Raw genomic sequence first — 21,455 nt, 5'->3', positions numbered from 1 at the left:
TAAACAAAATCGCATATGAAACTGGTAATATCACAACAGAAATTACCAAGATCCAGAATATCATGAGGGAATACTTCTCAAACCTTTACGCCAACAAATTTGAGAATCTAGAAGAAATGGATGAATTCCTAGCCAATATTAACATACCCACACTGAACCAAGAAGAACTAACCCAACTCAACAGGCCTATTTCAAGCTCTGAAATAGAAATGGCAATTAGAGAACTTCCACCTAAGAAAAGTCCAGGGCTGGATGGATTCACAGCTGAATTCTATAAGGCCTTCAAAGCAGAGCTCACACCAATGCTCCTAAAGCTCTTCAACAAAATTGAAAATGAAGGTTCTTTACCAAACTCATTCTATGAAGCCAGTATAACCCTCATCCCCAAACCAGACAGAGATTCATCAAAGAAAGAGAACTATAGACCTATTTTGTTGATGAACATCGATGCACAACTTCTCAACAAAATACTGGCCAACTGTCTACAACAACTTTTTTAAAAAAAATCCAAAATGAGAGTAATTCATCCTGTTCTTTCCTCAAGTCAGTTGCTCTTTGGCATGATTCATGTAAGGTGAGGGGTATGTGGGATTCCTTGATCTCAATGAAGTAGCTCCTGGCAGTCAATTTACAAAAATCCAAAGAGAATATTTATATGTTCAAACAATGGAGTTCACAGAATTATGAATCCATGAGTCATGGAATCAATGAGTCAGAAGACTGAAATTCTCTGGATCTGATTCTCCTCTTGCCTACACATTCTGTAATCTTTCTACAAATGCCTCTAAGAAATATTGTTGTAGTTTTAATGCACAAACCTAACAAGGATAGCCAACACATGAAAGACAGCGAGGCTCAGTGAAGAGGCACTTCTTGGCTATAGCAATGTCAATTGCCTGCCCTGTGCAAGGCACCTGTGCAGATCCCTGTGTCACCCCCATCTGTTGTGGCCACCTGCAGTGCTGTGGTCAAGAGACTTTCAAAGCCCAAATAAAGTGGAGAAAATAATAGCTATTCTATGTCCTCAGCAGGGCTGTGAACCCTCGTAAGGATTAATGAGAAAGAAGGGAAGATGGTGTCTGGGAGAGAGCATAGACTTCGGAGGCAGATGGCTGGTTCCTGTTTTCTGAACCACCTGGAACACATTTACTTTCTCTGAACTTCTCCAGTCTGTTTACATAATGGGCACAGCAGCATCAATCTTTAAGGGCTATTGTGAACAAGATGGCTTTTAGCAATAAACAATAGCTGTTCTTTTTTGTATATGCAGGGAAAACATAAAGTGCCACGTTTGGTAATTCTTTGTTCTCTTTAAGGCTGAACAAGGCTGGAAAGATAATACCTTAGCAACACATTTTTTTTTGAGAATGGGGAGATAAAAATAGTACAGAGGTCCTTTTAATTGGGTTAATAGATCTCTCTCTCTCTCTCTCTCTCTCTCTCTCTCTCTCTCTCTCTCTCTCTCTCTCTCTTTCTCTCTCTCTTTCTCTTACCTTCCCTTTTTTTCTGTTTTTCACTGCATTAGTTTCCTCCCTCCCTTTCAATGTCTCAATGGCCTCACCAAATAATAAACCTTTGTCAAAGGAACTCCTCTCTTTCTATGTCAGAGATGATAGCATTAGTGTATGTAGGAAGCGATAGCTACTATTTCCTTCATGTATCTCTAGGTCTAATATGTTTCATAGTTTCATTTTCACCTGATGTACGTAATTGGTCTTACATTTCCTTTGGAGGCGAAGAATGGTATAATCATTCTTTGATTATAAAACTGTTTTGATGTTGGACTATGGACTTAAAAGGAAAAACAATCTGATCAAAGCAATATTTATTCATCTACTATCTTCCTGCAGGGAAATGAGGACAAGTCATGTTATAGAAAAGCCATTTCTAAAAATTGCAGAAGTACCACTCTGCAATGTGTTGAGTAGAAGGATCCCAAATTTCACATAAAGGACAAGTCAAGAGACAACTGATTCCAGTGCTAGTGGATCCATAATTATCCTACCTTTCATGTCAGCCATCTCATGGCATGAATAATCTCAGACACCCATGCCTTTCTCCTGCAGTCTGTCTACTTCCCCCCAATGGGACCATCAACTCCCAAAGGCCAATGCTATGAGTATATATCTCTCAGTCATGGCAGACAGCCTGTTGTCTGACACATAATAGATACATAGTGGACTTTCATTATGTGAATGTGCCACACTGTGCTTCTCAAGTATTTGGATGAAATATGGAATGGTACCTGGACTCACTTATGAAGAAAATCTATTCTTATATTGTTGATGAGTGATGGTCAGTCTCAATTCATGTCAAATATTATCCTTTCTTTGTAGGACTGCATGATTGAATTATATCTTTGGTGGGGGTGGGGACTGGAGAATTTTGTATGAATTAATATTGGAGCCCTAAAGTTTAGGAGGAGAAATATATCATGGCCTTCATTCTGGGGTCTATATGGAGCTTTATTTTCTGGATAAGTATTGATTGTAGCTCACAAAATATTGCAAACCCATGTAATTAAAAGGAATGAGACCAGGCATCAGTGGCCGTGGATGTCTAAGTATAAGAGAAGACAAATTCGTCAGGTGCCTATGAGTTTATAACTGTACTTGCTTGGGAAGCTTATTAAAGCCTTACAGGTGCAATGCTTCATCACAGAGTAGTGAACCTTTGAAAGATATGCATAATAAACAGAGTTTGAAATATGTTTTTATTCCAGGCCATATGGTCCTGTCTGGAGCTTTCCTGAATCTTTGGGTCAGTTCATTGTTGAAAGATGGGCTTGTAAGGACCTACCTCTCAGAGCAGCTGTCAGAGGCCTATCAGCATGAATCTGCTGTGCATGATCATTTATTTTCTGTGGCTCTCGGAAATAAGCACAACCTTGCTTCCTAGCTGAAATGTGCTGAGCAAAGTGTCTTCCCTGAACAGCTTGTGGCCATATCACCAAGCAGTGTCCTTTCTTGTCCTTAAGAAGCAGACTAGTGAGACTTGTGTGTTTGGTAAGGGCAGACAGTCTGGGTGAAGTGTACCCACCTGGGCTTTGAACTTGGTGCCAACAATATGAAAACTTACACAGTAGCATTTTAAGGACATTACGTTGTTCTTAGTCTCAGCAGTCTGTTGTTCACTGTTCTATGTCTGTCAGCTCTAGGAAGCGTAGCAGCTCCTATACACAGGCATTTGGGCATTCTTGTGGTGGTAGTGTAGTATAGATAACGCTATACTTACTCTCCATTTGTCACTAACAGAAGGCTTCTTAAGGAGCATTGGATACAATTTAATCAGCATTTATTGTATAAAGATAGGAGCCCTAGTAGCTGGGAAGAGACCTGATACTAGAATCTAATGATGCAGCAAAACGATCTGAGATCTTACATCCAAAATGACAGTGAGATGATCCTATTGCAAGGTTAAGTTCCAAGTATTTTCCTGCTTATTTGAACAAGTCAGAATTGTTCTTGAATTTTGTCATCTATGTCCAGCCAAAATAGGATCTTTTTTTTTTTAAATTGGCTTCTTTCTATCTTTAAATGATTTGACATTTTCAGTGTGTTCACTATCAGGATGAGGTTTATTTTATATCAAAATACTGGTCTGGCCATGCCCTTCCTCTAGTGGCTTTGACTCTTGCAATGTTATAGTCTTTCTGTTATAGAATTGCAAATTTTCCTTAGCCATACAGACAGAAAAATCAGAAGATGTCAAGTCATGTAGCCTTAGGTTCCATTTCCGCATTGTCCATTTCTACTTATGTCATTTTTTTTGTAAAATGACATCCACAAAAAGTATATCTTGTGATATGGACATTTCTGGCTTTCTTCATTATTTTTCTTTCTAAGTTATCTATAAATTCATATATAATCCTGGTGCCAAATAATTTTTCTTATTTTTCAATTTCTACTCAAAAGCCAATTCTATGTGAGAACTACAATATTTACATCTCCATTTCAGAATTTACCTTGAGGTCCCTATCTGTTTATCTAGCTACCATGTATTCAACTCTCATTTGAAGGTCAAAACAGGTACCAAGCTTTTATCATTATCTTTCCCGGAAAAAAATTTTTCACATTGACTGCTTGTCATCATTATCAACTAAATTATACGAACTTTGCTTTATTAGCTCTTTCTCTGCTGATAGTCCAACAAATTGTTAAACCTTGTTTGTTTTATCTGAGTGTTTTGAATCGATCTGATCCATGCCATCTTTAGCCATGTCACAGTAGAATACCCTCCACCATCTCATGATTTACTGCCATCCCTCCTCTATGCTCTCTCCAATTCTATACTTGTAGTATGCAAGTCCCTTCTTCATAGAGGTCACGGTCATGTATAAAAATGCAGATTAGCTATTGCTTCCCTCCTTAAATCTTTTTTTTTTTTTTTGCCAGTTCTGGGCTTGAGCTCAGGGCCTGAGCATTGTCCTTGGACTTTCTCAAGGCTAGAACTCTACCACTTGAGCCTCAGCACCACTTCTGGCTTTTTTTTCTATATATGTGGTACCAAGGAATCGAACCCGGGTCTTCATGCATGCTAGGCAAGCACTTTAACTACTAGGCCAAACTCCTGGCCCCTCTCCTTAAATCTTGCAAAGACATTCTTCTTGATGCTATAGTAAAAATCAAAATCCTTAAGATCTTAGACTTTATGTGGCTTCTAGTGATTTTCCTTCATCATTCCTAATTGTCCTGCTGACGGGTTCTCTCCAAAGTCCTTACCTGTACCGTGAATCTTTCCTGTATTTGAGTTCTTACACATTATCAGTTTTCATGACTTGCTCCTGTCTGTCTTCATCTAATTCAGGGACATCTGTCATGTTTTCTGGATGCCCAGAACTCATTGAATTGGCTTATTTATACTGAAGAATGCCTAGACTTAAGAGTCTTGTTTCATCATGGTGGAGGTGAAAGTCACCAACAATCACTGTGTATCAATGTATGTATGGTTTTAGTGAAAGTAAAGTTTGCTTGATGAAGTTTGGTGCTCTGCGATTAGGTGTGTGGATATTTAGGATAATTATGTCCTCCTGGAGGAGAGATCCCTTTATTAGTATGTAATAACCTTCATTGTATTTTCTTACTAATTTTAGTCTGAAGTCTATGTTATCTGATATGAGCATGGCAACTCCAGCCTGTTTATGGGGGCTGTTAGCTTGATAAACTTTATTCCAACCTCTCACATTCAAAAAGTGTTTGTTTTTTGGGGGCAAGATGTGTCTCTTGAAGACAGCAGAATGATGGATCTTGCTTTTTGATCCAACTAGACAGTCTATGCCGTTTAATTGGAGAGTTAAGTCCTTGGATATTGAGAGTGAAAATTGAAAAATATTTACTAGTTCCTGCCATTTTTAAAAGCTTTTATTAGGGCCTGTGGCTTGACAGTTCTTGCAGTACGTAGCTGGTATGATTTTGGGGGGCCATTTCTTTGTCAGTATCATGTTTGTGTTGGTTTTCAATGTGTAGAACATCTTTGAGAATTTTCTGTAATGCTGGTTTGGTTGCTATATAATGTTGCAACTTTTTGTTGGAATGGAAGGTTTTTATTGTTCCCTCAGTTATGAATGAGAACTTAGCTGGGTATGGTATTCTTGGTTGGTAGTTATTTGTCTTAAGAGCCTGATACATATCCTTCCAATCTCTTCTTGCTTGCATGGTCTCTGCTGAAAAATCTGTGGTTATTCTGATTGGTTTTCCTTTGTAGGTGATCTCTTCTCCCTAGCTGCTTTTGGGACCCTTTCTTTGGTCTCTATTGATCCTGTATGGATTATAATGTGGTGGTGGGATGTCCTTTTCTCGTCAGGTCTGTTTGGGGTCTAAAAGCTTCTTGTATCTGGATGGCCCTGCCCTTCCGGATATTTGGGAAGTTCTCTGAGATGATTCCCTGAAGAATATTTCCAATACCATTGACCTCTTTCTCCAGGCCTTCTTTAATACCAATTAGCCTTAAGTTAGGTTTCTTAATTGTATCTTGGAACTCCTGAAGTATTTTCTCATATTTCCTAGATTTGGTTTGACTCATTTTCTGTTCTTTCTCTATACCAACTAGGTTATTTTCTGTTCTTTCTCTATAACAACTAGGTTATCTTCAATCCTGGAGATTCTGTCTTCTGCATTGTCTAACCTGCTATCAATACTTTCTACTTTATTCTTCATCTCCCTTCCTTCCAATTACTTATTTTTGATGCCTTGAATCTCTTGTTTTAGATCCTGTATGGACATCTTCAACTCCTTGGTTTCCATTTGAGTGGTTAGCTCAGCAGCTTTATTCTCATTGGACATTTGTTGGAGTTTGGTCAGCTTTTTATTTGTGGATTCTATTAATTCATCCATTTTTCTTTGTAAATCCTTTATTATGGCTTCCTTTATGGCTTCCTCATGTTCACATATCACCTTCTTTATGGTTTTGTCTCATTTAGATACGTCTTCTTCACATATCTCTATCTGGATGTTTTCAAACTTTTCATTAATCATGTTTATCAATTGCATTTATATAGCATTTAGAGGACTTTCATCTAGTTTTGCCATTGACTGCTCCATTGCCTGTTTATATTGGGTCAGATATGCTATTCCTTGATTTGCCATTTTTCTTGAGTTTCTTGTTCTTCCCATTTCAAAATGGAAGCAAGATTAATACTGCACAAGATTACAATTTTTAAGATATAACCAACCTAGACTCTTTAGCTAGCCAGACAATATTTCACAATTTTAGATTGGTATTATCACTCTCTCTCTCTCTCTTTTTGTGCACGTAGAGACAGATCTAATATCACCATCGATCACCGTTTTATGACCCCCAAAACCCCCACAATTCAATCTCTATTGTATTTAAGTCCTTCTGGACCTACAGTATAGTTGAACAACAACCATCAACTGTAGATCCATGTATTGTAAAAGTTGACGGATGAAGAAAGGATCAGAGATAGAAAAATAGTATGAAAGACAAGAGGGGAGGTAAGAAAAGAGTAATGTAGGAGTGTAAGCTTAATATAGTAATGAAGGAAAGGGATAGTGTAGGGATAACTGACAAGGTGATTGAAACATAAAACTTATGAAAATAAGAAGAGTAATAAGAGTATAGAAAGGAAAAAGGAAGGTATATATAAGAGAGATCAATGATAAAAATTTTTAAAAAGTAAAACAACAAAAAGAAAAACAAGAAAAAACGTTGGGGGAGATCCTGCACAATTGTGAGTTCTTAAACAAGAAATACTAGGGTTCCTAAAGAAAAAAAAAAGAAATACTAGGGTTAAGAACCAACAGATTAAAAAGCAGGTGACTGTATCAATAAAAATATAATGAGTATCCAGTCTGTACCCAGTGCTGTCACTATGTTTCTAGGAATGACCATAGTGGTAGAAGGAAAGTGAAAAAAAAATAAAAATGGAAAGAATCATAACATTAAATAAAAAGGGTGAAGGTAAAAATAAGAACACATAAAAGTGCAAATGAAAAAAAGTAGTTAAAAAAAGGAGGGTTAGTCTTCAGTTTTTTTGGGGGGAGGTGGGGTAGGAAACTTCTGTCTCCACTAAGTTCAGGATCCAAACACTTTAAAAAGCCATTTTCTCCTGCGATTTTGCTTTGCGGTTTTTCTGATCAATTTGCTTGATTGGGCAGAAAAAGAAAGCAGGTGACTGCCAGTGACTTTGTTTACCAGGCATGCAGCCCCGCCCAGGGGGAGGAACTTCTATTAGCACCGGGGTGGACATCTGGCTAAGCTGCCTCTGAGAAATCCTTTGCCCTTTTGAATGATGGCGCTGCCACCAACACTCCTCAGGCTCCAGTTGGTTTGGCAGGGTCTTTGCCAGCAGTCAAGATGGCGCTGCTCTTGGTTGGTGGGGGAGAGGATTCCTTCCCAATGCTGTTCCATGAGCAGAAGTGGAAATGTCCACGAATGTACTCACAAACTGCTGGGTTTTCTGGTTCCGTGAAGCTGGCAGGTCCACACCACGCCCAGGTGACAGTTCTGGGCTCGTGCAGGCTCTGTCTGGCTCTGTCTGGAGTCGGCAGTTCTGCGCTGCCCAGAAGCACTGTCTGGTTTCCATTTTATTTTAACCAGTCCCAGGGCATGAACTTGGGGCCTGGGTATTGTCCTTGGGCTTTCTCAAAGCTGGCACTCTACCATCTGAGCCACAGCACCATTTCTGGCTTTTTCTATATGTGGTACAACAAGGAATGGAACCTAGGGCTTTGTGCATGCTAGGCAAACACTCTATCACTAGGCCAAACTCTCAACCCCTTTATTCTACTTTTTTCAGATCCTAACTAAATGCTCATAGTGTAAAAATTTGATAAATTTGTATCTCTCACATAGGCTATGATTATGACAAAAGAAGTATTTTTTGCTTTGCATCTTCTTTATGACACATACTAATCTAATAAATGTAAGATAGATGTGGCACAGGTCCCAGGAACTTACAATGAGGTGCTGTCCCATCTTCCAGCAGACTGAACTCTGGGCCTTTAACAACATCCAAAGTTCCTGTGTATGTTGTCTTCAATTCCATATTTTTATTATTTGTCATGGCCTACTGTTGGCTCATACCCACATACCATAATACTTGTCCCAAGTACTGTGCTTTCTCTCAATGCCCTTATTTCTTTGCTTCTCAGCACTGAGTGCCTTGCACTGACTCTGCATGCTAAGAAAGCTGTTGGTACCCAGATGGGAGAATGTTGTGGAAGTGATTTCGTTCATCACTTTCCAAGGCTGCTCTAGCCATGGAACAGTGTATGTTGGATGTTTACTGTGAAATAAGCATTATTCATAGAGCTTCACAGATATTAATTTATTCAATACATATCGCAATTCAAAGCTATTACCATAGATGGAGAATGTGAGTCACAGAAGTGAAGCAAGGAGAGAATGAAGTAAAGGAATTCTGGTTAAAGATAGCTTCCCTGGGCAGGAAGAACTTTTATTTGTAAAATAAGAACTCTGCTGAACTGAAGTAACATAACAGCACAAGTAATAAAGAGAGAGAAATTATGGAAGATGACACAGGCACATTCTTACTCTGATCAGCTTTACAATTAAGATATTTTTATATGGTCCCTTTCATGAGCTCGCTATTTGCAGCCTTTCTTTTTTTCCCCCAAAGTGTAATATAAAGAGCAGAAATAATACAGTTAATTAAGAAATCTGTAGAACTCATTTCTGGTTAATTGGCATTTTCTTATAAAATATTTAAAAATTAGCTTTGGTATTCAAAGACTCTCTTTCAGAGAGTCATAGTTTTTGCTACCAAGAGCTCCTATCTGCAGGTGGGGTCTCCTGTGCTGGGAGTATTTGACCAGTGTCACAGATGTTGGTTAGCTACTGATATTCAGCTGGTATGTGGAGGGGGCTTATTGTGCATTTTCTATGTTTAGATCTTCCTGATGTTGTTTTATTTTTTATTTTCCAAAGAAAGGGGAAAACAGCCGCTGTACTAGTTCTCTTGCGGGAACATTTATCCAGCTAAAGATGTTCTCTGATTGCAGTGCATGTGTTCATTTCAGCCACTCAGTAAAAACACATTTTCAAAGTTAGTGTGGGGGCAATTGGCAGAAAATCGGCTTCAAACTGTGTCCCCAGAAGGTTTTCTCTCTGGCTTCGACATACTTCAAGAGAGATTCTCATAAGCCCCCAGCAAGATCAGGTGGGTGGTTTGGGACTCAGAGTCCAATTGGCAACCACACAGAAAGAGCACGGTGCATTAGTTTCCTGTGGTTGCCGTAACAAATTAGTGCAAACCTTGTGATTTAAGGCAACAGAAAAAATATTCTCTCACAGTTGCAGAGGCCAGAAATCCACAATTAAGGTGTCATCAGGATTGGATTGGTTCTTTCCCAAGGTGATAGAGCGAATTTGTTCCTTCCCTGTCAATTGGCTCCTGGTGGCTAATGGCAATCCTTAGCTTTTCTTGGTTCCTGTATATATCCCTCCCATCTCTGCCTCTGTATTCACATTGTGTTCTTCCTAGTGTATCTTCTCTGTTTTCTTCTCTTAAAAGGGAATGTTTAGTGCTTATCATTATTGAGGATGGTCATCTTGAGATTTTTAACTGGATTATGCTTACAAAAACTCTGTTTTTCAAGTAAGTCCAGTTATTTAAGTCTTCATTTAGCCTATCCTACATTGTAAGTTGACAGCATTTTTCTAATCTAATGGGCATGAAGTTAGACTTTAACCAGTCAATGTGCTGAACAGATACTATTTTCCTCAACAGCCTCTTAGCATTGACCTATTTCTGAAAGGTGTTCTGTTGTGGTTTAGACATTCCCATGTCCCCTAGCATAGAGCTTCCATAGCTGAAACTGTTAGGGTGAGAGTCTGATGGAGAGATTAATCATTTATAAACCTCTAGAAAAAAGCATCTGGAGCTATAAGCTACATTAAGCCAACCAAGACACTGTTGGAGAATATCATAGACTTTAGACTTGACTGGGTACAAAAATCACTCTAATATTATTAAAAACAGGTTCTTACTCATAGTAGTTTGTTAGGGCTGCTATAATAAAAGGCCATTGTTGAAGTGGTCTGAACCAAAGAAACTTACGTCCTCTGAATTTGGGGGTGTAGAAATTCATTATCAAGCTGGATGTAGTGGCTCACGCCTGTAATCCTAGCTACTCAGGAGCCTGAGATCTGAGGTTTGCAGTTCAAAGCCAGGCTGGGATCTAAAGAATGTGAGACTCTTATCTCCGATTAATTACTAGAAAATAGAAAATAGTGTTGTGACTCCAGGAGTCGTGCAGTAGCCTTGAGCTGAAGAGCTCAGGGACAGTGCCCAAGCCCAAAGTTCAAGCCCCATGAACCCCACCTCCCCCTACCCCCAAAATAAAAAATAAAGAAGTGCAAGATCCAAATGCTGGCTTTTTTTGTTTTTCTTAATGCCTTTCTTTATAATGTAGATGAATGTTTGCATTCATGCTCCTTCTCTACCTCTTCCCTGCAGCTCAGTAGTCTGCTTTGCACTCAAAGCTTTGTCTCTGCTAGTCAAATACGCTACCACTTGCTTTATGGCTCCACAGGACTTGGTCTGGTTTTTTTTTTTTTTGTGATAGGGTTTTGCTTTTTGTCATAGGTGGACTATACTACAATCCTCCTATTTGCTTTTCCTACTTTAGCTGTTATTATTGGCCTATGCTATCATGCCAACTTTTTTTCTTAGGATGAAATCTTCTGATATTTTATTGCTCAGGCTGGTGTAGAACTGAGACCCTCTTATTGTCAGTTTCTAATGTATTTCTAATGTAGATTGCAAATTTGATCCACCAGTGCAAGCTCTCTCTCTTGCTTCTTCTAAGTGTATTATTTTATCTTCGATTCTGTAGTTGTCCAAGGAATGACAAGAGAGAAAACTAACAGAAACATAGCATGGGCTGGAAGCTGTAGCATCTGAAGAGTAGTTATCCAGGCCTCAGTTGTGTCCATGAGAAACAAGAGTCTCCTTTAATTTAATAGCTAGTGAATCAAAAATAAAAGGTCAAACCCATAAAGGTCCCTTTCCCACGTGCCTTTATTGCTTCCAGACCTCAAAAATGTTCCATTTATTTCCATGCTTTTAAGACTAAGAAACATGGTTATTGTATATACTAGTGCATATTGTACTTCTAATAACAGATCTTTGTGAGCTTTTATTTATTGTCCATTGGTTTATTTTTATTCATGCTATTTTTCCATGTTTCTTTGGTTATGTTTATATACTGTGATTATATGGAAATGTTTATAATAATAATTAGAAGTGTGGAATATAGATAGCTCTATTCAAAAAACATTTGAATGTTTCTCAGCATAGTCTTATATGCTATGAGACTATAATCTTAAACTTCATTTAAGATCTAGATATGATAACTGCTGAACTTCAATTTCTAAAGGCTAGCTTGTTTCAGCCCACTCTCACCTTTACCCTGGTGGGTCAGTCTTTTTGGTCTTCATTTTCTGGTTGTAGGGGATCTCATGCTGGATATCATACCTGGCCATTACATCTAACAGTTCACATTTACCCTCATCTCCAAAATCTGAAACATGTTCAGATTTCTTCAGACTGGATAATTTCATTTAACAAGAGTACTTGCCATACCTAACAGTTTTATTTTCCACTTACATTTTGACCTGGAAATTATTATTTCATTGTCAGCTTTCTATCATTTTGAAAAGTTTTATTCAAAACTTTTATTCAGCATGGTTTGCTTCTTTTCCTCAGGCAGGTTTGCTGGAATAATGTAGCCTGACATTACCTGAGAGAAGAAGTTGAGAATCCCATAGTTTTGCTTCTGACTCATGTCTGGTGTTTTATTGCTCTCTAATTTCCTTTGTGAGGCTGCTGCTTTTCATACTTTCCTGACCTGGGAGTTTAGGTCTGTGGAGTAGTGTTTGTTTAATAATGTCATAGTTTTGCCACCTTCATGGGTATCCTCTGTAAGTCCTGAACAATTCCTGGAAACAAAGGATATCCCTTTTCTATTTTTAATAAATTGTAGGAAATAAATCTCAGTGATACTAAACTCTCAATTTCTGGACATTTTAATGAACACATAGTAATAGTGTCTCATAAGCCAGTAAATTGAGAAGACTGTCCTTGGCATTATGGAACAATATATGTTTTTAAAATGTGTCCATTTCTTTTTTATTGTAATTAATAGAGGGGATAGAGTTATATTTGCCAGATAGAGGTGCATTACTTCTCACACATTGATACCACTTCTCATGTTTTTGTCCCCATTTCCCTCTCCTAACCCCTCATCTTGTTTTTCCCCCTTCCCTTTCCTATTTCAAATAAACAAATAAATGTATATACAATATACTAGATAGTAAGGTCAGACATTGTAACAATATGAAATTAATCAAGGGGCAACAAAAGAGATTATAAATAACATAATACAACAATTACTGTCCATTTCAGTATGGAAACAGGTACAGTAAAAGAAATTGGTTTTTCCCTAAGAAAATTGTTTTTGACAATTGCTTTCAGCTTATTACCATTCTCAGGATGTCTATTAAGATGGGGTCTTTTTACACTAGAAAGAATAATCATGTGGTTTGATGTAAAGATTTCAGGTAGCTTGGTATAGACTAGGTAGGAAACTTACTTCATTCACATAGATGAATGTCAGTTGACCAACTGGACACTTAGGCTCAGCTGTGCTTCTGGGGCTTATAGTACTTTGGGTCTACTATTACATGTTTAGACCTGAAGGGTCACCTTTCTTGATTCCTGACAAATGGACAACCAAAACTTGGTGTCTAGAATTTCTCAGACTCTTTCCTGTGCATGTCTTTCTTGGATGGTAGAATTGGCTTTTGTTTTGTACTAGCTATAACCAGGACCATATCAGCTGTCTATGAATTCTGTGAATTCCAACAAATTACTAAGTGGAAATGACCTTGCCAACCCCTTGAACTAGCTTTTGTTAGATGTGAGAATGAGTTTATGGTTAAGGTTTTGTCATCAGTCTTTTTCAGCTTGGCTTTTTCTGTGCAGAATTCCTATGTGTGCATGCTACTGTGGTGATTGTTCTATGTGTGAGTGTATGTGTATAACTATGTGCACTAGCATGGAATTCTTTCATCAAAACAGCCTGACTGAATTGAGGCTTAACAATTTTTCTTCTTGCAACCATCTTTTCATCAAACTTGCTGTCTGTTAGACCCTTCCCATAGCGTTGAGGTTCAAATTCACATACAGTCTCTGTGATGGGTACCATTTTTCATCCTTGCAACCTGTGTCCCCATCCAAAGTCCTGTTGGTCTAGTCTGATTTTGCTTCCAACTCTAGTTAAAGAAAGAAAGAGAATTCTCAGAAGTGTCTTCCCCCTGCCAAGATTCAGGACCTCATAAATCATGGTGACAAGAAATGTGATGATACTCTGCTCCCAAGGAGATTGGAAGAGAAGAGGCGTGCAGGTTCCAGTGTGGTTTTGCAATTTTTTCCCCATGAAGGCACAGCAAGAAGGATTTTTAGCAGGATAGTTTCTCAGCCTTAACTAGATAATTCTCTCCTGGATATTGCTGCAGTGAACATACAGAGGCATCCACCAGCTCTCACTCAGGGAGTCTAGTGCTTGCTGCTGAACTCTAGGCAGTTAACAATGAAATTGTCAAGATTTCCTTTTTGTTCCCTTCCAAGCAGGCAAGGCCTGGTTCTTATCTCCTGTCTTAGCACATGAATAAATCCTTTTGTACATGATCAGTGGGACTGTGTGAGTTTTCAGAAGCTCCCAACTTTGTACCTGGTAGGCTTTCTTATTGGGCAGTAGCTCTGCAAGTGGGAAAGAAAATATGCAGATTCTCACATACTCCCTGATTGAATTACAGTACAAAGGAGATTATTGCTTTTGAATCTGTTATTTGGCTTTGGTTATTTTATACTCAGAGATATGCTATTCTTAAATTAGGTTACTAAAAAGAAATTCTTAAGAGAAAATTCTGTTTTCCAAATCATGGTTGATAAAGAAAGTATGGTGGGAGGGAGGAAGCACACATACAAATGTGAATGGATAGGAGAAAGACTATCTCGTAAATAGCTTTATTCCTGTGAAACTTAATGTATGTGAATACTACATTTTTTTCCATTTCCTAACAACATTTGATTAAAAAAAAAAGCAGACCCAGCTTGGCTTAATTTCTTTCTTAGGACATTTTTGGAAGGTACTTTCTAAGCAAATGGCTTTACTCATCTCTCTAAACCAATACAGAGCAATATATGTCATGATCTTTTTGCTTATGGAATATCCACCTCCCCTGCCATCAAGGAAGTTTCCAAAGTGTTTGAAAATGGTTGAATGTATTGTAGAATGTGGGTATAGTATTAGTACTTGCAAGAGACCTGAAAAATACAGTTTGATACCATAGAAAAATTGGAGTCTGTCTTACCTTGCAGAATGTTTATAGCTGCAGGAGTCATCTTGGTTGAAAACAATCCCGAGGAAGATTACAATTTGATTTATTACATAAATGTTGACTGTACTCAGCTTATTTAGGCATATTAGTATCTGCTAAAACAAACTTGCTTTTCACTTGATTTTTGGAACCTAGGAATTGGTATTAGGGCATCCATAGATTGGATTTAGTTATTCTGGTTTTAAAGAAAGAAAATGTTCAATGCAAAGAATCACTCAACCTCAGAGTTTTGCTGAACTTAAATTGCTAATAAAAACAAGCTCAATTCCCTGACTAGAACAGTGAAAATCATTGTAAAATTATTTAGAGAATTCTCTACACTTTGGTGTCTTAACGTGAAGTGTGCAGATGAGCTTTGAGGCATCCACAAATGAAATTATTTAGAATATTGTGTTTGTTCAGTTTTGTAGGAAATGATCCATTTCTTTGGTTCTTTCCTTTTCTTTTCTTCCATAATATTTGGGTTTGAATGCATGCTTATTGTTTGTTAAATAGGCCCTGTACCTACCACTTGAGCACACCTCAGTACTATTTTGCTTTGATTTGTTGTTGTTGTTGGTCCTGGGGCTTGAACTCTGGGCCTGGGCACTGTCCCTGAGCTCTTCAGCTCAAGGCTACTGCCCTACTCATTGAGCCACAGTGCCACTTCCAGTCTTTTGGTGGTTAATCGAAGATAACCAGACTTTACAGACTTTAGTGCCTGGGCTGGCTTTGAACTGCAATCCTTAGATCTCAGCCTCCTGAGTAGCTAGGATTATAGGCATGAGCCACCATACCCGGCTTTTGATTGTTTTTTAGGTGGGTTTCACTTCTTTTTTGGCTTAGTACAGGCCTCAGGTTATGATACCCCTGCCTATTTATTTCCCCTATCTGGGATCACACTGAACTGAATATCTCACTCACTTTTTTTCCCTGTACTTACCTCAAATCATAATCCTAAAATGTTACTGGGATCACAGGCATATAGTATCACTATGTCCAGTTAAATTTTGAAGAGTTTAAGTACTTAAGTTCTGAATTTATGGAACATGCTATAGAACAAATGCTGGCTTTTTACCAAAACTCATGTTGTTATCCTAGCCTCTGGTTGGTATCAGGAGCTGATTAGGTCACAAAGAGAGAATTATCATGAATAGGATTAGGGACCATATAAGTAGAGACAAAAAACAGATCCTTCATGTTTTAGCCATGTGAGAACATAGTATATGACTCTTCACAAAGGAATTGCCACCACATTGACTTAGTTCTTCCTAGCCTTATGAATGAAATAGGAGAAATATATTTCTGTTTTTTAATAAATCACCCAGTCTATGTTATTGTGTTATAGCAACCCAAGAGAATAAAACAAGATGCGTACCTAATCTAGAATACAGGTGTAACTAAAGCTGTGTATTGACAGTTCAGTAGGACATGTCTATTTGATCATGGGGAAACAAGCTAAAAATCTAGGCATGCTGCTGCTACATCTTTCATTTTACCAATAGAATTTTGGGGTTATTGTATGGTATATTGAGATATTGAATCATGTCTTCACAGAACACACCTTTAGGTACTAGGGAAAATATGTATTGTGAGTATGTGTACCCATGAATTAATGATTTAATGTATAAAATAAATATGTATCAAAATGAATAAATTATCATATAACTAGAATAAAAGTTGTTTAAGCCAGAAATTGTAAAAGAATATTGTTTATCTGACAAGTAAAATATTGTGCATTTTTCTGGTATACCATGTGATGTTCACTGGACGATGTAAATGTACTCAGTGGAATGACTTACATCAGAGAAATTAATACACACATCAACTCCCATGCTATTTGGTGTTACATGTAGATAAGAAGAGTAAGTTGTTCTGTTTCCACCAGAGTAGGAGAAAGTGACTGCCAATGTTCATCAATAATGTTGACTGTGTTCTCACAAAACTTCCTCGAAAATGGTAATTTCTTTTTAAAAAACATTTCAGCCATCCATATTGATAAAGTCAACCTTCAAGTATATTGTGTGTGGTCTCTTCTGGATAACTTTGAGTGGAACAACGGGTATAGCAGACGATTTGGCCTCTTCCACGTTGATTTTGAAGACCCTGCTAGACCTCGTATTCCCTACAGATCAGCCAAGGAGTATGCGAAGATCATTAGAAACAATGGCCTGGAAGAACCTCTATAGAAAGGATGCCTGGAAAATGTCACCTGGCAAAGGAGTCACTGTATCTGGAAAAGAAGTATACTTTGGTGAGGATCGCTTTGGCGATAAACTCCAAATTGCCTCTCTGTCAACTGATTTATGATTACAGAATCTCAGTACACAAAGTGTATGAATGAATTAATGATAGCCTTTATTTCTAACTTGATCAATGAGATTTTAAAAATGGAATACAAGCAACTGAAAGTGATTTTTCTATTAAAATCAGATCTATATGGAAACTTCAAATCCTCAGAAATTTTTCTAGAAAGAACTAATGCTAGGTTTGCAGAGATAATATGGATATGATTTGTAATTATAACCACAGAACATTTATTAATGCAATACTACTTTTATGAATCTACTGCTTCTGATTACATAGCTATTGTTCTTAATAGACCATAAATGTGTGATCCATTTTCCCCAATATTTAATCTAGCATAAAAAAGCCAGATTCAAAAGCCAAATTATGTAGTCATGCATTCTCATCAACAAAGGATTCCATTGATAATTCATATTTAATAAAATATATTTGTAACTATATTTGCTGTATATTTTGTCTTGTTCCCTTATCTAATGAAACTAGAGAAAATAATAATAAAGTACAGCAGATTTTTAAATAGCAAAGAAAGTATTTAAATGTTGATATTTAGCAAATGCTAGATTCTAGCTGCATGGTGACACCAAATTAAAAATACAAGGGATGAGAGGAGCTTGGTCTCTAATTATGAATATGTCTTTAAATTAGATTTTAGAGTCTCATAAAATAACCCCATGAATTATATGATTAACAAAAATGTTAGCAAAGGTGGGATTTATTACATTGCTTGCTGAAATGTCTGGGATGTGTACAGGGTTGATTGGATATAGAAATTTGACTGAGCAGGGGTGAGTTGTGGACAGAATTCCTCTGGATTCTGTATATCACCACTGGTATACCTCCTGTATGTGCAGAACACCATTTCACACATTCAAGAAGTAATAACTCGATACTCAAGCTTCAAGCTCAGAGGTAAGTATTGTTGTTCACTTCATGAACTGAGAAACAGAGGCTGCACAGACAGGCATCCCTCTCCAGTCACATCAGTACTTATGAACCTGATCTGCAGCTTGCCCTCCACCCTCTTTTCTCGAGCCTCAGCAGCTTGGGGAGTCCACTGTATTTTTTGAGAACAGGAACAAGGAAACCAAGAGTGAGGTTGATGGTACAGAAGGATATGAGGTAAATGATTTTCTGCATTCTCCTCCTGCTTCCCGAGGAAACTACCCATTCTTGACATTTCTTGTAAGACTGGGTTCCTGAGCAGATGCTGTGTCATCGTTTCTTTTAAAAACTGTGGTCAATTTCTGGATCATTTTCGTGTTCATTATCAGAGAATTATTTACAGCCAGGAACACACTCCCTGTAACTTAAGAAATGGCCATAGTAGTTCAATGAACATGAATGTGCCAGGGAAAATTGTATTAAGATTAGAATGGTATACCCAGGAAATTCTATGATATCTTTGCCACTGGTTTGTTATTTTTATTGTTCAATGAGACATTATCTTACAATTTGTGTTCATTTAAGAAGCATATTTCTAAATCTTATTCATTCTTCTCCTATCCAGCTTAACTTTCTTTTTTTTTTTACTTCTAACCATGTATCTTATTTACAATTTATATGCCTTCATATACTATTGTGAGACAACTGAGTTTTCCTTTTAATTAGGATGCTGCTTTGAGGCTTACTTCTCCTACAGGGCATATTTACAAGTTTTTCAACAATACAAATGAGTGCTGTATTTTTGTTACCAAAACCAGAAAATTAACATTCAGATTGTAAATAAAACAATCTGTCACATTTGGCCTCGCAGGTGAAATAAACTTTCTCAGTACTGACACCTGAGCTTCCTCCCAGGCCGTTTCTCTCCACAATGATCTGGTGGGTCTCAGAGACCAAGTGCAACACAGAGAGATCACACACAGAGGGTATTTCCCTAATTAGTTCTGTAAATTAGTATTGCTATAAAGTGATGATGGGAGGGGGAAAAACAAACCAAAGAATCAAGGAAGCAAAAAAAAAAAATAAACAAAACCAGAAAAACTTCTCCCAATCTTAAATCCAACAGCCCCTGCAGTATTTCAATTAATGTTATTTTTAATTGCTGGTATTAACATTTGAGAACAAGATTGATTGGCTTGAGTATGTCAAGGAAACACCACATGAATTCTTAGAATGGAAAAAGAGGAGTTGTTAATTATACTTAAAAATCCATAGATACTGTATTTAGATGTCTTGAAGGTCACTGGAGGCTTGTAAAGCACATGTTTTATGTCTGCTTTATCTAAGGGGAGACTTGGATATCACCATGATGGATTAGATCTACTTGCATTATTTCTTTATTTCTTTCTTGCTTGTTTTATTTAAGAAATATTTTTTGACAGTGTGAACCCATGTTATTTATACCCTGGGAATCACTTTTAAGAAAATTTGTTTTCTAACAATAGTTTATGTTTTAGGGCAAGTGTTTTCTGAATTGCTGAAAACGTATATAACATGACAGGGGGCTATTCTCATCTTTGATGTGCAAACCCTTGAGAACACCAGGAGAAATTGCCCACCTAAGCCCTTTATTCAATGAAAGGTTCAACTTCTCATTAAATGACTTGTAAAGCAAGAAGCTGGTAACCTTGGTATTCAGCAGTGGAGTGCCAGTCAAGGTTTTGTGTTCTGGGACTTTGTATTTGGTTTGTAGATTTTAATTATTATTTTTTTTACTAGGGAATAATGAATACATTTGTAATATATTGCAAAAACTCCCCAATGCTGACTGACCAAAAAGTAGATTTATATGATAATCCTTAAGCAGCCATTCTATTACTTGGCGCTAGGTAGAAAGAAAATAGAATGCTGTGTCTTATTACTGAGAGTACAGAATGTAAATCAAAGCTGATGGAATTAATACTGTTTAATTACCAGCTAGATACCTCACCAGTAGAACATGGATTCATCACTCATGACAATATTTTAGTCTCTACTTGTCCGGAGAGGGACAGAGTGCTGAGGCCAAAGTCTGGTGATGTTACGTTAGAAGAAATTTTGGCGTATAGAATCTTCACTGTGACCTTTAGAAATCTGAGTAATGGCAGTAGGACAGGGGAATGGAATTTCCAGAGAGGAAATGGGATGGAAGGCAGGAAGCAAGATGGGGAGATGAGGTTTAAGTATTGGGTTCTGGCAGAGGGGAAAAACAATTCTCTGTTGTGAGAGGTGAGGAGTGTTTAAACATATCAGTATAGATTAGCTGTACAAACCAATGTTTTTTAGCTCTAGAGCCTGAACTCAGGGCCTCACACTCATGTTTAGTTTTTTTCACTCAAGACTGGCATACTACCACTTGAGCCAAACCTCTACTTCCACCTTTTTGCTGGTCAGTTGGACTTGAGAGCTTCTCGGATTCATCTTCTCAGCCTAACGTCAAACCTCAACCTTTGGGTCTTAGCCTCCTGAGTAGTTTGGACAATAGGCAGGAGAGACTGGCTCATTGTGACATGTTTTATACTTGAAATTTGCTCTGATCATATTATCTCCTCTCATTTCCTTTCTCCTCTGCTGTCTTCTGGATCCACTAAGAGATGTGTTTCTTGATGAGAGTATTGATAGGCTTTGCTGTTGTCTACAGACAACAGAACTGTGAGCCAGTGACTGACTCTTCTGCTTTTGCCTGCTTGGTTAATGGTATCTGGCATTAAACAAACACAGTGTCCATCATCAAGACTATGGTCTCTGAGTCCCTTTCATCTGTATGTAATCACCTTGGCTTCGAGGTTTCATAGAAAGTAATAGTAAGCAACTGACTGAAATTACTCGTGCCTCAGTTTCCCCAAGTATAAAATGAAGATGAGAGTGTTGGAGAGCTAAAGCAGCTGCTTCATGTGCATAACAAGAACATTTCCTAGAATCTGTTAAAGGTCTGGGTAGCAAGAGTCATGATTTTTAACTTTAAAAATGTTTCTGCTGAGACTCTTATAGTTTAGGTTGCCTACTGGGAACATAACACAGAAGTTTCTGTTCATAGCTTTCAGCTGAGGAGAGTTGTGACTTTCTGCCTTGTTCATCTCTCTCCACCCATGGTGTTAGTGATGACCTCATTTCTTTGGAAGAGCTACAAAGAAATGTTGAGATTCATTTGTTTGGTTTGTTGTGATTAGGATGATTTCTAAGCTCTTTATTTGCTGGACTGGGCACAAGATAGTGACAGCATTTTTGTTATCTTTGTGGCTGAAGATATATGGCAGACACAATTTTGTGGTCCTGCTTGTACATACATGTAGTGAGGACAAGACAATTCTACAACACTCATGAACCCATTGGGTAAATTGGATAGAAGCTTACATCTTTGT

At 37.7% G+C, this 21,455-nt stretch overlaps 1 protein-coding gene across 2 annotated transcripts in view; it reads left to right on the top strand.

The window, feature by feature from the left end:
- Positions 1-17,612, top strand: part of LOC150055930 (cytosolic beta-glucosidase) — a 114,447-nt gene extending 96,835 nt beyond the window's left edge. For both annotated transcript variants that reach the window (XM_090344095.1, XM_090344096.1), the window contains exon 5: positions 16,852-17,612. In XM_090344095.1, the coding sequence (XP_090200221.1) occupies positions 16,852-17,054 (203 nt within the window). In that variant the 3' untranslated portion in view covers positions 17,055-17,612. The remainder of the gene's footprint in view (positions 1-16,851) is intronic.
- The last annotated feature ends 3,843 nt before the right edge of the window (positions 17,613-21,455 follow it).

This window comes from Megascapheus bottae, chromosome 13 (genome assembly GCF_031878675.1).
Source record: "Megascapheus bottae isolate mThoBot1 chromosome 13, mThoBot2.hap1, whole genome shotgun sequence".
In the NCBI taxonomy this organism is placed as follows: domain Eukaryota; kingdom Metazoa; phylum Chordata; class Mammalia; order Rodentia; family Geomyidae; genus Megascapheus; species Megascapheus bottae.
This window is presented reverse-complemented; position numbering and strand designations above follow the sequence as displayed.